Below are 14998 nucleotides of genomic sequence, written 5' to 3' on the forward strand. Positions count from 1 at the left end.
AGACGTAGGACTCAAGTCCTAAACTCTTATTTTACAGATCAAAAACGTTAGGGCTCAAAGAGGGAACGTGATTTGGCCACGGTGAATGGCAGAGCTGGTTCAAGACTCCAGGTTCACTCCCCCTCAGCTCCAAGGGCTCCTCACTTTCAAACGTAGCTTCTGTAAAGTCAGGGACTCAGGTGTGAGGGGCCCTAAATTCCAGTCAGGGGGTAGATAAGCAAGGACACCAGAGTGACTACAGACCTGCCCTTAGGACTGTGCTCTGGTCTGACTCAAGTGTCCGGAGAACCGCTCCAGGAACCCAGGGATCGATCCCTGACTCCTTCCCCGGGACCAAGGGCCCTTCCTTGGGTGAAAATTAAGGCGAGGGGCTCCGCCTGCTTACTGCAGCTTCCGAAGACCTTTCGTTTTTTACAATCAACACCTGTGGAAGGGAGGGCAAGGAGAACGGTGTCCATTTCCTAAAAGAGAAAACTGAGCCCGATCGAGGGGTCGCGACAGCGCAAAAAGGCAGTAGCAGAGCCAGCACTCGAACCCAGGTCCCTGAAATCCCAGCCCGGGCCCTTTCTCACCCCGGAACCACAGTGGGACCCAAGGGTGCCGGGGTCTCCAAAACCCGCCTCTTGCCACCCGGCGGCGGAAACGCGGCTCCCGAGGCTCCTGGGAGATGGAGTGAGAGACTCGGACGAACGCCTGCCACCACCAGACACTGCTGCCTCACAACCGACAGGCGGGACTACCCCGTCATCTTATAGACCCACGGTACTTCCGGTCGCGCGTACGGCCGCCTGGGAAATGAAGTCCACAGCCGTTGTGTCACCGGCTCCCCGTGCGCCAAGGTGCCGACCCCAACTCCAGTTCCTCCGCGGGCACTTCTTTCCCAAGCCTGAGGTTCCCGAGACAAGGAGCACCGTCACGGGTCTGCCCTGTCCCTCATCCCCCAGCCCCTCGATTCTATGGAAGCGGAAATATTCGGGCTAACACGAAGCCTTTCGCCAGGGGCTGGCTTTCGGCAAGGCCGCGCGCGGGGTGAGCGGGAGGCCTTGGTCGGCAGCTGGAAGCTCTGGAGCAGGGCGCGGCGTCGTTGGAAAGGCAGGGAGAAGGGTGGGCCCAGGAAAGCGGTGGCCCAAACATGGCGGCCTGGCCAGCCATAGAGCGGGGAAAGAAAGCGGAGGACAAGCGGATAGCGCGGCGCAGACTGAGCCCGCGTCCGCCATCTACTTCCGGAATTTAAAACCGGTTTCCGGAAGCTGGGATGGTGTCCCCATGACAACCGACGTTGGGCCTTTGAGGTGAGAGTGATGAGGAGTGGGGAAAGTATCCAGAAGTCGAAATTTTTGTTGTCTGTTGTTTTGGTTTTAGTTTTTTGCTAAGGCAACCCCATTTTAAAGTGGATTGGGAAGGGTGAGGAAACTGCTCTGGGGACAAAGGGAACGCGGCAGATAGCGGTGGACAGACTGAGATGACCGCTTCGTTACCTTGCGAATCACCGCTGCCCTGACCCGAGACGGTCATCCTTCCAGAGATGGCGGTGGGCGGTTCTATGTAATCTCACAACAGCCCCGTTTGGTGCCCTGTGAGGTAGTGGCTAAGGGAACGGGTTTTGGTATCACACTCAGTTGTGAATCCTGGCTCTGCTCACCACCGGACTTGGAGGAATGACTTGAACTCTGACCCTGTGTCCTTACCTGTAGAATGAGGATAATTCTTTCCCACCTTGCAGAGCAGTTGCGAGGATTAAAGGAAATTATCTTGGTGACAAGTTTATCATGGTGCCTGCCAGTAAGTAGGTAAGAGCTATCAATATTATCTGATGAATAAGGAGACCCGGCTCAGAGAAAACCACATTCGTACATCCACTAAGGTGGGACTTCTCCACCAGGTGAGGTGAACGAGGTTTCTTTAACCTCTCAGAGCCTCTGTGTAAAATGGGGTTTTAAGCATAATATCAGCTCTTTTTCAAGATGGGTGTAGAATTAAATAAGGAAATATGAAAAGAGTTCGTAAACTGTAAGATATTTTGCAGATGCTAATTTAATCATTCTGTAACACTTCAAAGCATATTGAAATTTGTTTATAGGTTTGATCCAGCTGGAGGGGATCACAGGACGCCCCCAAAGCAGCTTCTGGGTCTTGGAATAGATAAAAATAAAGGCCCATCTCCCCTTACCTGGTGCCATTGTGTTGCTACTGTAACCTTAAATTTTAAGTTTTGCAGGAGAGCACTATTTCCTCTCAGCTTTTTCTGCCTACACCACTTCCCACTTCTCCTGTGGCAACATTTTCCCTGCCTAGTTATGTATAAGTCTGTCAGGTTATGTAAAAGGTAACTTTGTGCAGAAGTTAAGAGCACAGACTCTGGACCTAGACTGCCTAGGTCTGAATCCTAGCTCTGCCAATTACTAGTGCTGTGACCTTGGACAAATTATTTTACCTTCCTGGACCTCAATTGTCCTATCTGTAAAATGGGAAAAGTAATAGTGTATCTTCTACCTCATGGGGTTTTGGGGAGATTTAAACAATGTTAGGCTGAGAATAGTCCCCTGATATATTCTAAGTGATATACAAATGTTTACTGTTGCAATTAGTATTAGAATTAGTATTGTTACATGTTACTGTAGTATCCCATGATTCCTTTGGATTCAGAAGTAGAAAGAGTTCTGCATTTAGAGGGTTCCAGGTATGGAGTAAGGTTTGAGGGTAAGGGTCCCTGGAAAGAGGGACTGATTGGGTTTTTTTGTTGTTGGTTTTGTTCACTGATGTATCTCAAGTATATAGAACAGTGCCTGGCACATAGTAGGTCCTCAGTAAATATTTATTATATGAATGAATTTCTAACCTCTGTTTTTGTCTCAACAGGCCCTTGTCTTAAAGCAAGGGAGACAGCTCTGAGTCTCAGGAACTACAGCTTCTCCCTCAGTGCCTGGACGAGTACCAGGAGCTATTTTCTGGGGACCTGTGGAATGTTACCTTGGGGGCCCAAGAAAGCCGAAGGAAGATGCTCCAGACCAGTAACTATAGCTTGGTGCTCTCCCTGCAGTTCCTGCTGCTGTCATATGATCTCTTTGTCAATTCCTTCTCGGAGCTGCTCCGCATGGCTCCCGTCATACAGCTGGTACTTTTCATGTGAGTTCAGTGTCTGGGACTGGACAGCTCAACCCAAGCAGTTTGAAGACCCTGACAATCGTGATTTAGCCTTTTAAAGTTATTAAGAGAGAAACGTCAGGGAGAATAGAATTGCAGTGTCCTAGGTATTCCGTGGTCCATAGATGTGTCACAGGGCCTGTTTTTATAGAATTCGAATAAGAGTTTGGGACTCGGGGAGCTGTGCACATAGAAAATGAGGGTCAGACTGCTGACCCTGCCATTTTCTCCACCTGCAAGTAGAAATACTATCTTATCTTGCCGTGAAAGAGGATTACAAAATGGCAGGTAAAAAGGATAATCGTATTATTAATATATGTGAATCCCATAGGATGGAAGCTATTGGCATTTCCCTCCCACAATGATTTATAGTCTCCACGAGACAAGTTCTAAACAGAAAACAGGCTGCCTAGATCTGAATCCTAGCTCTGCCTCCATCTTCCTTCACTCACCAAGTGTTCATTGGCCAGCCAGCCAGTATTCTAGTTGCAGTGGTAAACCTGACAAGTTCCTGCCTTGATTAGGTTTCCATTCTAGTGGAGAGAGACAATGAATACATTACAAAAAGATAAAAAAGATAATTTCAAATAGAAATAAATATCATACAATGGCTATAAAGGATCTGGGCTGGGGAAGGGAGGGTTACTTTAGGGAGAGGGTTGAAACAAAAGTCTTTCTGAAGAGGGGACGTTTGACCTGAGACGGGAATGGCACTAAGGCACCAGCTCTGTACAGAGCAGGGAGAGTGCACTGCTTTCTTGCTAGAGGAAGATGTCCGGCGGGGCCAGGTTATGTGACAGGCAGGAAACTAGCTTCTTCTCACGGGTGCCTCGGAGCTTTCTTGAGTTGAGAGTGTCAGCAGGAAAGCTTTGTAGACACAACTCAACTGATGGGGCCTGCAGGTAGTTTTAGCTTCATGTCATTTGGAGCCCAAAGCCCACGCTCCCTCTGTGGCGGTTTTAGGGGACTGTATCACAGGTAAGGATAGACCTCAGGTGTCTGGCTCTTGGGTCCTCCCCAGGCCTCCATGTGGCTGTCCTTTGTTTTCTGTGTCTGCAGCATCCAGGATATTGCAGTCCTCTTCAACATCATCATCATTTTCCTCATGTTCTTCAACACCTTCGTCTTCCAGGCTGGCCTGGTCAACCTTCTCTTCCATAAGTTCAAAGGGACCATCACCCTGACAGCTGTGTACTTCGCACTCAGCATCTCCCTTCATGTCTGGGTCATGGTAAGAGTCAAGCTCTGAATTCCTGAATCCTTAAAGGGCTAGGACTATCTCTTCTCTGGGAACCCCGCATCATTCTTTCACATCTCACAGAATCTTGATAAGAAATGGGTGAAGTGAATGTGGTCCATCCTGGAACTAGGCACGTGAGAATTTCATAAGGCACTTTTGCCCAACCTTATATGTTGAAGAACAGCCTTATCCAAGTGTCCAGGGACACATCTGGAACGTTCAGTTCACTTTTACCCCAAACAGGGCTCCCAGGGCTAAAACAGGAAGTTGAATCTGTTTCATCATTGACTGTTTGGGCAGGTAAGTGTTGCTACAGGGTATTCTTAGGCATCTGTGTCCCGTGGGAACTAGCCAAGCAGGAGTGCTGCTCACCCTTTAGTGCTTCGTGCCCTCAGGTGCATCCCCATCACATACCCTGGAAGAACCAACCCCCAGAATGCCTCCCTTTGGTTCTAACATAGGCCTCAAAGCAGATCCACTTTTCATGGTTTCAGATTTCTTCCATCTCTTTGGGGATCTCGTGTGTTTCTCATGTACTCATTTTGAGGGAACACATTAAAACTTCAGGGGTCCCTAGTCATTGCTTTACTAAAGCCACCTTCTCAGACTAAATGTCCTATTAAGTTGCCCTTGTGAGTCCACGGGGAGAAGTAGAGCTCACAGGAAATGAGCAGAGCAGTGCCCAGTGTGCTTCCCGAAGAGGATTGTCTCTGCGCTGGTCCCTGGAGCCAAAATAGGTCCCGGCTTTGTGCTGTGAAGCTGTTAATCTGATTAAACCCTGAACACACCAAGCCTTTATCTGACAGGAGCTGAGCCTGAGGTTTTCAAGGCAAGACAGTGACCTGCTGAACCCCTGAGAGGATGTGTATCCTTTTTCCTAGGCAAAGGCTATAGAGTGAAAAGGAATAAACGGCTTAGTTCAGACTTCCTCCTCAGGGTTAAAAGGGAACGTGAGCCTCCTTTGAGAAGCAGTCCTTGCGCTTGTGGAAAGAAGTGGGGGTGAGATTAGCCTGATATTAAACCAAGCGGCATCTCTGCAGCTAACCAAGTTGGAGATGTGAGGGCCCCATCTGGCCATTAACCCTTCTGTGTCTCCTCATCTCCCTCAGAACTTACGCTGGAAAAACTCCAACCGCTTTGTCTGGACAGATGGACTTCAAACGTTATTTGTATTCCAGAGACTAGGTAAGGACCAGAGCAACCCCAGGCCTCAGTTTGGTCCCACCTATGGCTCTGGCAGCAAGGGTCTTGATCCTGGCTTCCCAGCCCGTCCCACCAGCGTGGGATGAGTGGCACAGCCACACCAAGAGCAGGAGAGGCCACTGCCCTCTGCCCTCTCTGGGAATTACGGGAAATCACAAGGCAGGGCCCCTTAGCCGCATCCGGTGATGTTCTCACCCTGAAACAAACACTCAGGAGCATCCCTGAGGCTTCTTTCCTGCTTATTGTCCACAGTGGCGGTGTTATACTGTTACTTCTACAAGCGGACAGCCGTGAGACTGGGCGATCCTCGCTTCTACCAGGACTCCCTGTGGCTGCGCAAGGAGTTCATGCAAGTCCGAAGGTGATCGCTTCTTGTCACACTGGTGGATGCCTTTCCTTCCTTCCAGAAGCCACATTTGTGGCTCTGCAGAGGGGGTGGTTGGCCCCATGCACTAGGAAGGAACTTGACATTCCTAGTACAGGCTCAGGCCAGTTGAGAAAGAAGATCCTCCCTCTAGCAAATTAAAGTGTTCCCCAGTACAGACTGCAGTGCGTGGTCCCTTCCTGGGCTCCTCCCGCAGCTCTGCCCCCTTTCCTTTCCTGCCTCCACCCGTCTTCCGCACAGAGGGCTCCGTGGCTTTACCCCTGGGAAGCTTTTCACTGAGCCTGGTACAGAAGGAGCTCCCAGCTCCTGTGGTCCTAACTATCACACCTCAGAGATTTAGATTTTATACCCAAGGTACTTTTTTTTTACATTTTATAAATAGGAAATAAATTCTTTTCCATAAATGATAGAGTCTCTGCCTCGCTAGATGTCTTCATGGTTAAGAGGCACGCCAAGCCCTAGCGTTGGCATCTACTTGATCCAGTGGGCAGATTGAACCACAGAGCACGTATTTATTTATTTAAATATTTATTGAGTCCCATTGTGAGTGCAAGATACTTCTGCAGAAATTCAAGATGTAATCTGATGCCCACCTCCATCCCTGGAGTTCCAGATGTCTGCGTTTTATTCAGTCTCTCCCCACCTCCCCCCATTGGAGCCCTAAATTGTCCTTAGAAGAGTAAAAATCTTCCCTAGCCTATTTTGGCAAAAGACATTTTTAAAATTCATGTGCCCATAGTGTCAGTTTTCTTTTGCCAGGATAATGTTGCATAACAAACCCACCACCAGACTTCAATGCAAGTAACAATAAACAGTTCCATGGCTCTTGAGTCTTGGGGTTCAGCTGATCTGGCTGGGTTTGGGTAATTTTTGCTGGGCTTGCTCATGTGTTTGTGGTCAGCTGTGGGTCAGCCAGGCAGCTGCAATGATCGTGAGATCCTTGACTCTTGGCTAACCTAGGCTGGCCTCAGCTGGAATGACCGGGCAGCCGGCTCTGCTTCACATGACTTACCCTCCAGCAGACTAGCCTGGGTCTGTTTACAGCAGTGGGTAGCCAAGGAGCAGGAGAACTCGCCCTGGGGTGCAATCCCATGTCTTGTCTTGTGTCTCTTAGACTCCCATTGGCCAAAGCGCTCGCGTGACTGAGCCCAGTGTCAGAGCTGGAAAGCACCACCAAGTTTCCTGGTAAAAGACATGGGCACAGGAGGGCCGCTAATTCAGCCAGGCTAGCCCACCAGAAAGCTGCTCTGTGAAACTCATTATTCTGAGACACTTTAGCCCCCGGGGTTGGCAAACATTTTCTGTGAAAGGCCAAATAGTCAATATTTTAGATTTTGAAGGTCATGTGGTCTCTGTCGCAGTTGCTCAACCCCAGCATTGTAGCAGGAGAGCAGCCAGAGATAATAGGTAAATGGATGAACTGTGTCACAGATTATTTTTTTCTTTTTTTCAACCATGTAAAAATGTAAATCTAATCTTAACTTGAGGGCAATACAAAACAGGCTGGATTTGCCCCCAGGCCGTGGTATGCTGACCTCTGGTTTAGAAGCCTAGAATGAAGTTCTGGGGAAAGAGAGACTGTAATCAACTGTGCTGACAATATTTTATCAGCTATTTTAAAAGAAAAGGTATAGTGTTCAAAGAAAATACTTAAGATCCCGTATCCTATAATCAGAAGAAGTGATCCAGAAAGTCTTAACAAGCTACTGTCTATACTTACCATACTTTCATCTCTAAAAAGGAGAATGACAACAGCCCAATTTTGAATCTTTTCATAAAAGCTTTTAAAGAAATATTATAGTCCCCTTTGCTCATCACAAACCCTGAAAGAGGCAGTTTTCTATGCCCCAAAGTGAATCAAGGCCAGATTGTTCTCTGTAGCCTTTGCAGCTAGTGAGTACAACCAAATGCCTGTTTCCTCACTCTCAGTATAAATGGCACTTTGTGGCCCTAGGGGTCTCTGGGAGGGTCTGTGTGTGTGTGTGTGTGTGTGTTTCCCTTAGTAATTAATTCATTCACATGATACAAAATTCAAGTTATGAAAAGGTTTATGCAGTTAGTCTTCCCACTGCTACATCTCAGCCACTGAGTTCCTTCCCCCTCCCCTCCTTGACAATCTACATGTACTTAATAGACTTCTTATGGATGACAGAACATTTCGGGAACTTTTTTTTTTTATCGCTGTTGCAGAAGCCACCCTGCTGGCTCCACAGCCCCAGGGCTGGCAGCATGCAGAGCACCAGGCCCACCCTGGCGCCAGCCCAGGAGGTGCCCCGGGAAAGGGGCACAGGCACCTGCAGGGCTCTACCTTGTGCCACGGTGGCCACCACTGCCGTCCCTGGGCGCGCAGCCAGTGCTGGCCCTCCTCTGGGCCCACCGGGGTCCTGAGTGTGGGGCAGGGGCTTGCCCACCATCCAAGTCTCCAGAAATATTTTTACAAAAGAAAAAATTGCCATATCCTACCCCAGTCATTTATTTCAAATCTGTGACAGTATGTATTTATATTTTATACAGTTGTGATTATGAGGAATATGCCATAAAATAGTTTTCTTTTTTCTTTTTCATTTAGCAATTGGAATATGTTTTTAAGATGTAATGTAAATTGACTCCTCGGGGACAGTTTTCAGAGACCAGTGGAAGAAAATAAACACTTTAAAAGTGCTTAGAGACTTTTAGTAGGTTGGAATTGCTTCTGGCTGACCAGTGCTTCAGTCAGGAACCAGAAAAACTAGATAAAATATAAAAATTGTCTTTTTAAAAGGCCTGAGGAAATTGCTGAAGGAAAGAGGATTGAAGGGCCCCAAATTCTAAAGTAGAATCATAGAAAACATGAGCTGACAATTTGCAGATTTTCCCCTGGGAACATTTGTTGATTCTGGGTTTGAGCAAGAGGCTAAGAATCCAGGCATTTAACCAGGAAGAGGGCTGTAGGCGGGGACCAGAGAAGCCAGGTGAGCTCAGTGGTCCACAACACTGAAGGACCAAGTTGGGGACTGGAGGAGTCTTAAAAACATAATACATTTCTCCTCAAAATAGCTACCAAATTCAGAAGCTGTGTAGGGCAAGAGGCTATAGAAAGCTAAACCTCAAACCTCCGACAAGGAGACTAGGTTTTGGGGCAGGCTTATGGTGCTGATGATGAGAATTCAGGACCCACCTGGGGAGGGGACTGGTGAACACACCGGGTTTTCAGTTGAAAGCCTGGGAGGACTCCTTACTAGGAACAAGATGGAACAGGTAGACAGAGGCTTATCAAAATCACAGTGCAGCCTCAAACCATATAGTCCCTGAGTGGACTAGGGTGATCGGCCCCCATTCTGTTTAGCAGAGGAAAGAGTGGAAGAAAAAACATCTAGAGACACTGTAAATGTTTATACACAATTTCTGGATCTAAAAAATCACTAACAAGAGAGGACCACATTACTTAAAATCAGAGTAAAAGTAGAAAATAGAAACAGGTGAGCCAAATATTGGAGAAAGTGGACAAGGAGTTTAAACTATGATTGATGTACTCAAGAAATAGAGGGAAATATGGAGGAAATAGAGAAACCATTTAAATTACACCTAGGGACTTCTAATAATGGCTGAGTTAAGATGCTGTGGGAATGACCCCTCCACAAATAATGGCTGTAAAATACGAACATAATATGAAAAACAGCTACTTGAAGACACTGGAAAATGAAGGGAAGCAGAAAGTTTGATGGGTAGTTCACACTCAGAAGAGAATCATGCAGAGAAAGTTCCCTATTTTTGCTGCTTGTAACTTGGCAGCTGACAAAGTGGTGTATACAATATGCTGGTGGAAAATCACAGTACCAGAGTACTGAGCCAGGGCAGCTGAAGCCACTGGAGAGAGAGATGGGAGTCCAGAAAGGAAGAGCCAAAGAGGGGGGCACGCTCCAGTCCTGTCTGCCCACATCTCCGCCCAAGCTCTGGACCACAAATGTGCAAGTCAGACTCAGTGCAGCTCAGCTCAGCTAAGATTGGAGCTGCCACTCAGTAAGTGTGACTTGCAGTCTGTATCCACCCGAGCTAATCGCCTGGTAAAGGAACCATCACTCTCTGGAGACAAAAAGATGCCAGAGCCTCCACAATTTAACATTCAAAACTGACACCAATGCAGAGATGATCCAGTCTCACAGACTAGTCAGATAATCAAACAGTCAAACATATGTAATTGGGGTCCTAGAAGGTAAACAGAAGGAAAAGAGCAGAAAAAAAAATGTAAAGAGATAGCCAAAATTTACCCAAATTTGATGAAAGAAATGCACTGATTTTAGATACTCCACAACCCACCCTGATAAACACAGAAAGGCCACACCCAGGAACATCATAGTCAATTATTGACAGCTAAAGCCGAAGAGCCAATCTTGAAAGTAGCAAGAGAAAAACAACACATAACACAGTTTTATTTGGTTTTGGTGGCTTAAAGTGATGAACACTTATTAGCTCATATTTTCTGAGGGCCAGGAATCCTGGAACAGCTTAGCTAGGTGGTTCAGGGTCTCCCATGAAGCTTCAGTGGAGACGGGCTGAAGTCGTCAGAAGGCCTGGCTGAGCCTTGTAGGACCCGCTTCCCTGATGGTTCACTCACACGGGTGGTGGCAAGAGGCCTCATCTCCTCGGTTCCTCACATACACAAGAACAACAATTAACAGCTGCCTTCTCAGTAAAAATCAGAGGCCAGAAGAGAGTGTAACATCTCTAAAATACTGAAAGAAAAAGAGGGTCAACTCAGAATTCTAAATTTACCAAAAATATACTTCAAGAAAGAAGTTGAGATAAAGACGTTCTCTGATAAAAGGAAACTAAGAGAATTGGTGGCCAACAACCCTGCCTTATAAGAAATGTTAAAGGATTTATTTGGCTTGAAGGGGAATGATAACAGATGGAAATTCAGGTCCTCAGAAGGGAATGGAACACATCAGAAATAGTGTCTGAGTAAATATAGACTATTTAAAATGCTTTTCCTATGAATTTCTTTATAATACATATATAGAATACAAATTTTTTTCACATACACAGAATATTGACCGCTATGTATCAAATGCTGGGCCATAAAACAATTCTCAGTACATTTAAAAGAATAAATACATTTAAAAGGGTAAAGAGTATGCTCTTTGACAATACAGAGTGGAATTAGACATCAGTAACAGTAAGAGAGCTCAGTGGTTCAGTCTAAGTCCAATTAGGAAACAGAAACCACACAGTAATTTAAACATGACAAGTTTAATATATAGAATCATTAAATTATTATAAGGAATTATAAAGATGTAAAGAGAACTCTAAAACGGTACCTGAAGGGCTAGACCTGCAAAAAAAAAAAAAAAACAGAGTTACCTGAGGGCTGAGGGAGAGTACCCAAGGTAGGGTCCCCCACTCCCAAGGCTGGGGTTCAGACCTCACTGCAGCCCACTGGGTGATGGACAAGTTCACTGGTCTGCCCAGGCCAGAGCCAGTTCACAGCTGCCAGACAAGAAGCAACCCTCCAGGACTCAGGCAAGCTGAGGCTGATGAGATGATTCAGGAGTGTAGGGACCTGACCCATAGGCACCAGGCCCACAGCACACAGTGTCCACATAGGGAGGATCCCAGGAAACAACCCTCCAGGGCACAGGTGAGCCAAGGCTGTTGGGCAGGTGCTCCAAAAGAGTTGGAGTGTCCTGTGTGCACAAGGCCTGGAGTGCAGGATGGCCACACAGGGCATGGCGGACCAGGGGAATCAAGCTTCTGGGGAGAAGAGCCAAGGTCGGTGGGCAGACGTGTGGAGGGAGTTGGGACACTGCTGTGGACACACACCGTCCAGGGCACAGGTAAACAAGGCTGAGGGGGCAAGTGCACAGAGTTAGGGAGCTGCCACAGGTGCAAGGCCTGGAGTACGCAGTGTCCTTGACAGGAGGGCCACAGCAAAGTGGTCACCAGGCCTGGACCAGGTGTGCTGAGGTTGCCGAGGGAGTGTGTGCACTTGGCATGTGGCTAGAGCAGAGCACCACCATTTACCCTAGATGTCCCTGTGCATAGTGATAGACCACCGTGCAGGAGCAAGGAAAAGCAAACCCGAGCTCACTGGAGCCGGAAGCCAAGCCCTTTCCTTCCTCCAGTATCCCTCCAGCGCCCTCTGCTGACAAAGTTTGCCATTGTGCTCACTGCAGGGGAGAAATGCTCGTCCAGTCTGTTACCGCAGGACAGGTTTTGAAGGGTGAATGTGAAGCTAACGTCCATCTTTTTGGCTACTCAGCTCCCGTGCACCACTCTATACATAACTGAACTTACATATTATATTCCTACTAACAATATATATCTATCCTTCTTAAAAGTGACATTCTCACGCTCCCCTCAACATGAGAAGACATACAGTGCCAACAGTCACTGTATCCATAGCCAGCTACATTAATTGCTCCACAAATTTTGTCAGGGTCCCACTAAATGTTTTATTACCTAAAGACTAAAATATAAAGTTGACCTCCAATAAATTGTAAATGAAGAGGCAAAAAAGAAAATGATCAGTATATACAAATAAACATGCCTACAAGGAGCAAAGAAACACACACAAAGCTACCACAGCGTTTTTGTAACTGGTCACTTTTATAACTGGTCACAAGGTCATAGTTGATATTCATGACTCCCTTCTTCAATACTCATTCCATATTTCCCTTGCCCTCAGGTAGAGCTTCTGTTGCTGCTCTGAGGTCTTTACCTGATAGAGTGACCCAAAACCTTCATTCCTGAAGGATCTGAGTCCTGCTTTTGCGGGGTCATGGATATACTAATAGGTACCCCCAAGGAGTCCTCTGGGTTCCAAACATAGTCTTCCTTGCCTCCGTTATGTAGTAGCAACCCAACTTCCCCAGGAGACTCAGGACCAGCAACCCAACTTCCCCAGGAGACTCAGGACCAATCACTCTAGCCAATAGACTGGACCTGCTCCTCTCCTTTTTTCTTGGTCCATTGGTTTAGTGGCATAAGGAACCCAAAATGGCCAGGTAGCAGTCTCATCTGCCAGTTCAATGGTACCGTTGTTTTGTCTCCTTGTGGAACAAGACTCACTTAGGAACAAAGATGTCCAAATCAGCAGACTCAAATTTTTCAGGATAAGAGGCAAAAACTCTGCAGGTGGGTTATTAGGTATAATAGTGAGAGGAGTCATTCCCAGTCCCATCCCTTGATGCCTGGACCCATGTATGCTGGCCAGGGGGACGACCACGCCCTGTAATGGTCTCTGACTCAAAGATATACTTCATTCTGTAAATTAGAACCCCCATCCTTTCAGGGTGTTGTCTCCCTGCTGGTGCCAGAACTGAGCCTTTGGTAAGCCACTCAACTTTTCAATTAAACTGCCTTCTTCCAGGTGATGCAGTATGTGTGGTGAGACCAGTTAATTCCACAGGCATAATTATGCCGACTGCCGCACTTCTTTGCTGTGACGTGAGTATCTTAATCAGAAGCAATGTTGTACAGAATGCCATGAGGAGCACACCGTGTCTCTGTTGGGAGGACCCCAGGAAAGTTCAGTTTTATGAAGTGCACCAAGGCTGGTGGGTGGGTGTACCAAGATGAGGCACTACTGCAAGGGAAAAGTCTGGACCGTGTGGTGTTCACACCAGGAAAGCCTTGAGAAACAACCTTCTGACGGAGCAGCAAGCTAAGGCGGGTGGGCTGGGGTACCCAGGGGGTCAGGATGCTGCTGCAGGTGTGAGGTTGTGGCAAGGTGATCACCAGGCCTGGGCTGGGGCTGAGAGATCACTGAGCCCACCTCCTCTTGGCACACTGCTGGGGTGGAGCACCTCTGGATGTCCCCACACAGATGCACACATGACAGACAGGCAGGGGCAAGAAAAATGAAAACCCAGCACATTGGAACCAGGAAGAAAAGCCCCCTTTTTCCTGCAGTGTCCATCCAGTGCCCTCTACTGACAGAATCTAACATCATGCTCACCGGAAGGGAGAAATGCTCACAGTTCTAGTCCATTACTGCAGAATAGATATCGAAGTGTGAATCTGGGGCTAAGGAGCAATATGTTGATAACTGCCACATCAGAAAACCACTAAATATTTAGAAGTTAAATTATGCACTTATAAATAATCATAAATTAAAGAAGAAATCATAAGAGAAGTCAGAAACTGCATAATAATGAAAACACAACATTTAAAATGCATATGACGCAGCTTTTATTAAAAAAGAAGAGGGGGGAGGGACAAATGAGGAGTTTAGGATTAGCAGAGACTAACTACTGTATATAAAATAGATAGCAAGCTCCTTCTGTTTAGCACAGGGAACTATATTCAATATCTTGTAATAAGCTATAGTGATAAAGAATATGAAAAAGAATATATATAACTGAATCACTATGCTGTATGCCAGAAACTAATGTGACATTGTAAATCAAGTATACTTCAATTTTAAAAAATCCTTGAGAAATTGGTAATTAAATTGAGTATTGATCATAAAAAAAAGATCTGAAACCAATGGTCTAAGTTTTCAAGTAGAAAAAGAGCAAATTAAACTCAAAGTAAGTAGAAAGAAAGAAGGATTAAGACCAAAAGTCAACAGAACGTGATAAATAATAGAGAAAAATATATGAAACCAAAAGTTAATTCTCAAAAAGTTAATTGATATATCTTCAGCTAGACTGATCAAGAAAAAGAGAAGACACGAATCACCAATATTAAGCATGAAAGGGGGTGTTCCTGTAGGTCCTATATTTATTAAAAGGATCATAAGGGTATTTATAGACAGCTTTATGCCAGTAAATCTGACATGTTTTATGAAGTGAACAAATTCATCAAAAGAGACAAATCACTAAAACTAGCCCAAGAAAAAGAAAGAAATTGAATTCATAATTAAGTCTTCCCACAAAGAAAATTTCAGGTACTGGTGACTTCATTGGTGAATTCTATCAAACATTTAAAGAAGAAACATCAATCCTACAAAAATTCTTTCAGAAAATAGGAAAAGAAACATTCTCAACTCAAATATCCTTACCGAAACAAATATATCATGTGAAAAAAATAATAAAACCTGTAGA

General features: G+C 46.1%; 2 protein-coding genes and 1 long non-coding RNA gene across 9 annotated transcripts in view; 1 reads left to right on the forward strand and 2 right to left on the reverse strand.

The window, feature by feature from the left end:
* Window positions 1-713, reverse strand: part of LOC102508714 (cytochrome b ascorbate-dependent protein 3) — a 9929-nt gene extending 9216 nt beyond the window's left edge. Inside the window, 2 exon segments of the mRNA XM_032489553.1 lie at window positions 244-424; window positions 573-713. The gene's annotated coding sequence lies outside the window, so the exon portion shown is untranslated.
* LOC116666495 overlaps window positions 1-8758 on the reverse strand; it is a 20375-nt gene extending 11617 nt beyond the window's left edge. The window contains exon 1 of the long non-coding RNA XR_004323387.1: window positions 8674-8758. This is a non-coding gene — a long non-coding RNA (uncharacterized LOC116666495). The remainder of the gene's footprint in view (window positions 1-8673) is intronic.
* On the forward strand, window positions 711-14163 carry TMEM138 (transmembrane protein 138). Of its 7 annotated transcripts, none has more exons than XM_032489549.1 (6): window positions 711-839; window positions 2860-3126; window positions 4204-4375; window positions 5494-5569; window positions 5840-5948; window positions 7087-8633. In XM_032489549.1, exons 2-6 carry the CDS (start codon window positions 2999-3001, stop codon window positions 7112-7114), a joined length of 513 nt encoding a protein of 170 aa, XP_032345440.1. In that variant the 5' UTR covers window positions 711-839; window positions 2860-2998; the 3' UTR covers window positions 7115-8633. The 7 variants fall into 7 exon arrangements, with proteins under 7 accessions (XP_032345440.1, XP_006173234.2, XP_032345439.1 ...); XM_006173172.3 differs by having other exon boundaries at window positions 761-1292; XM_032489548.1 differs by lacking the exon at window positions 711-839 and adding an exon at window positions 896-1029.
* Window positions 14164-14998: the final 835 nt, after the last annotated feature.

The sequence above is a fragment of the Camelus ferus genome, chromosome 10 (genome assembly GCF_009834535.1).
Source record: "Camelus ferus isolate YT-003-E chromosome 10, BCGSAC_Cfer_1.0, whole genome shotgun sequence".
Lineage (NCBI taxonomy): Eukaryota > Metazoa > Chordata > Mammalia > Artiodactyla > Camelidae > Camelus > Camelus ferus.

Bases quoted from the DNA above. Each gene is read 5' to 3' on its own strand.
- TMEM138 (XM_032489549.1), top strand. From the start codon at position 2,999: ATGCTCCAGACCAGTAACTATAGCTTGGTGCTCTCCCTGCAGTTCCTG. The intron at 4,376-5,493 runs GTAAGAGTCAAG...CATCTCCCTCAG, and splicing joins CCCTTCATGTCTGGGTCATG to AACTTACGCTGGAAAAACTC. The intron at 5,949-7,086 runs GTGATCGCTTCT...TGTGTCTCTTAG, and splicing joins GAGTTCATGCAAGTCCGAAG to ACTCCCATTGGCCAAAGCGC.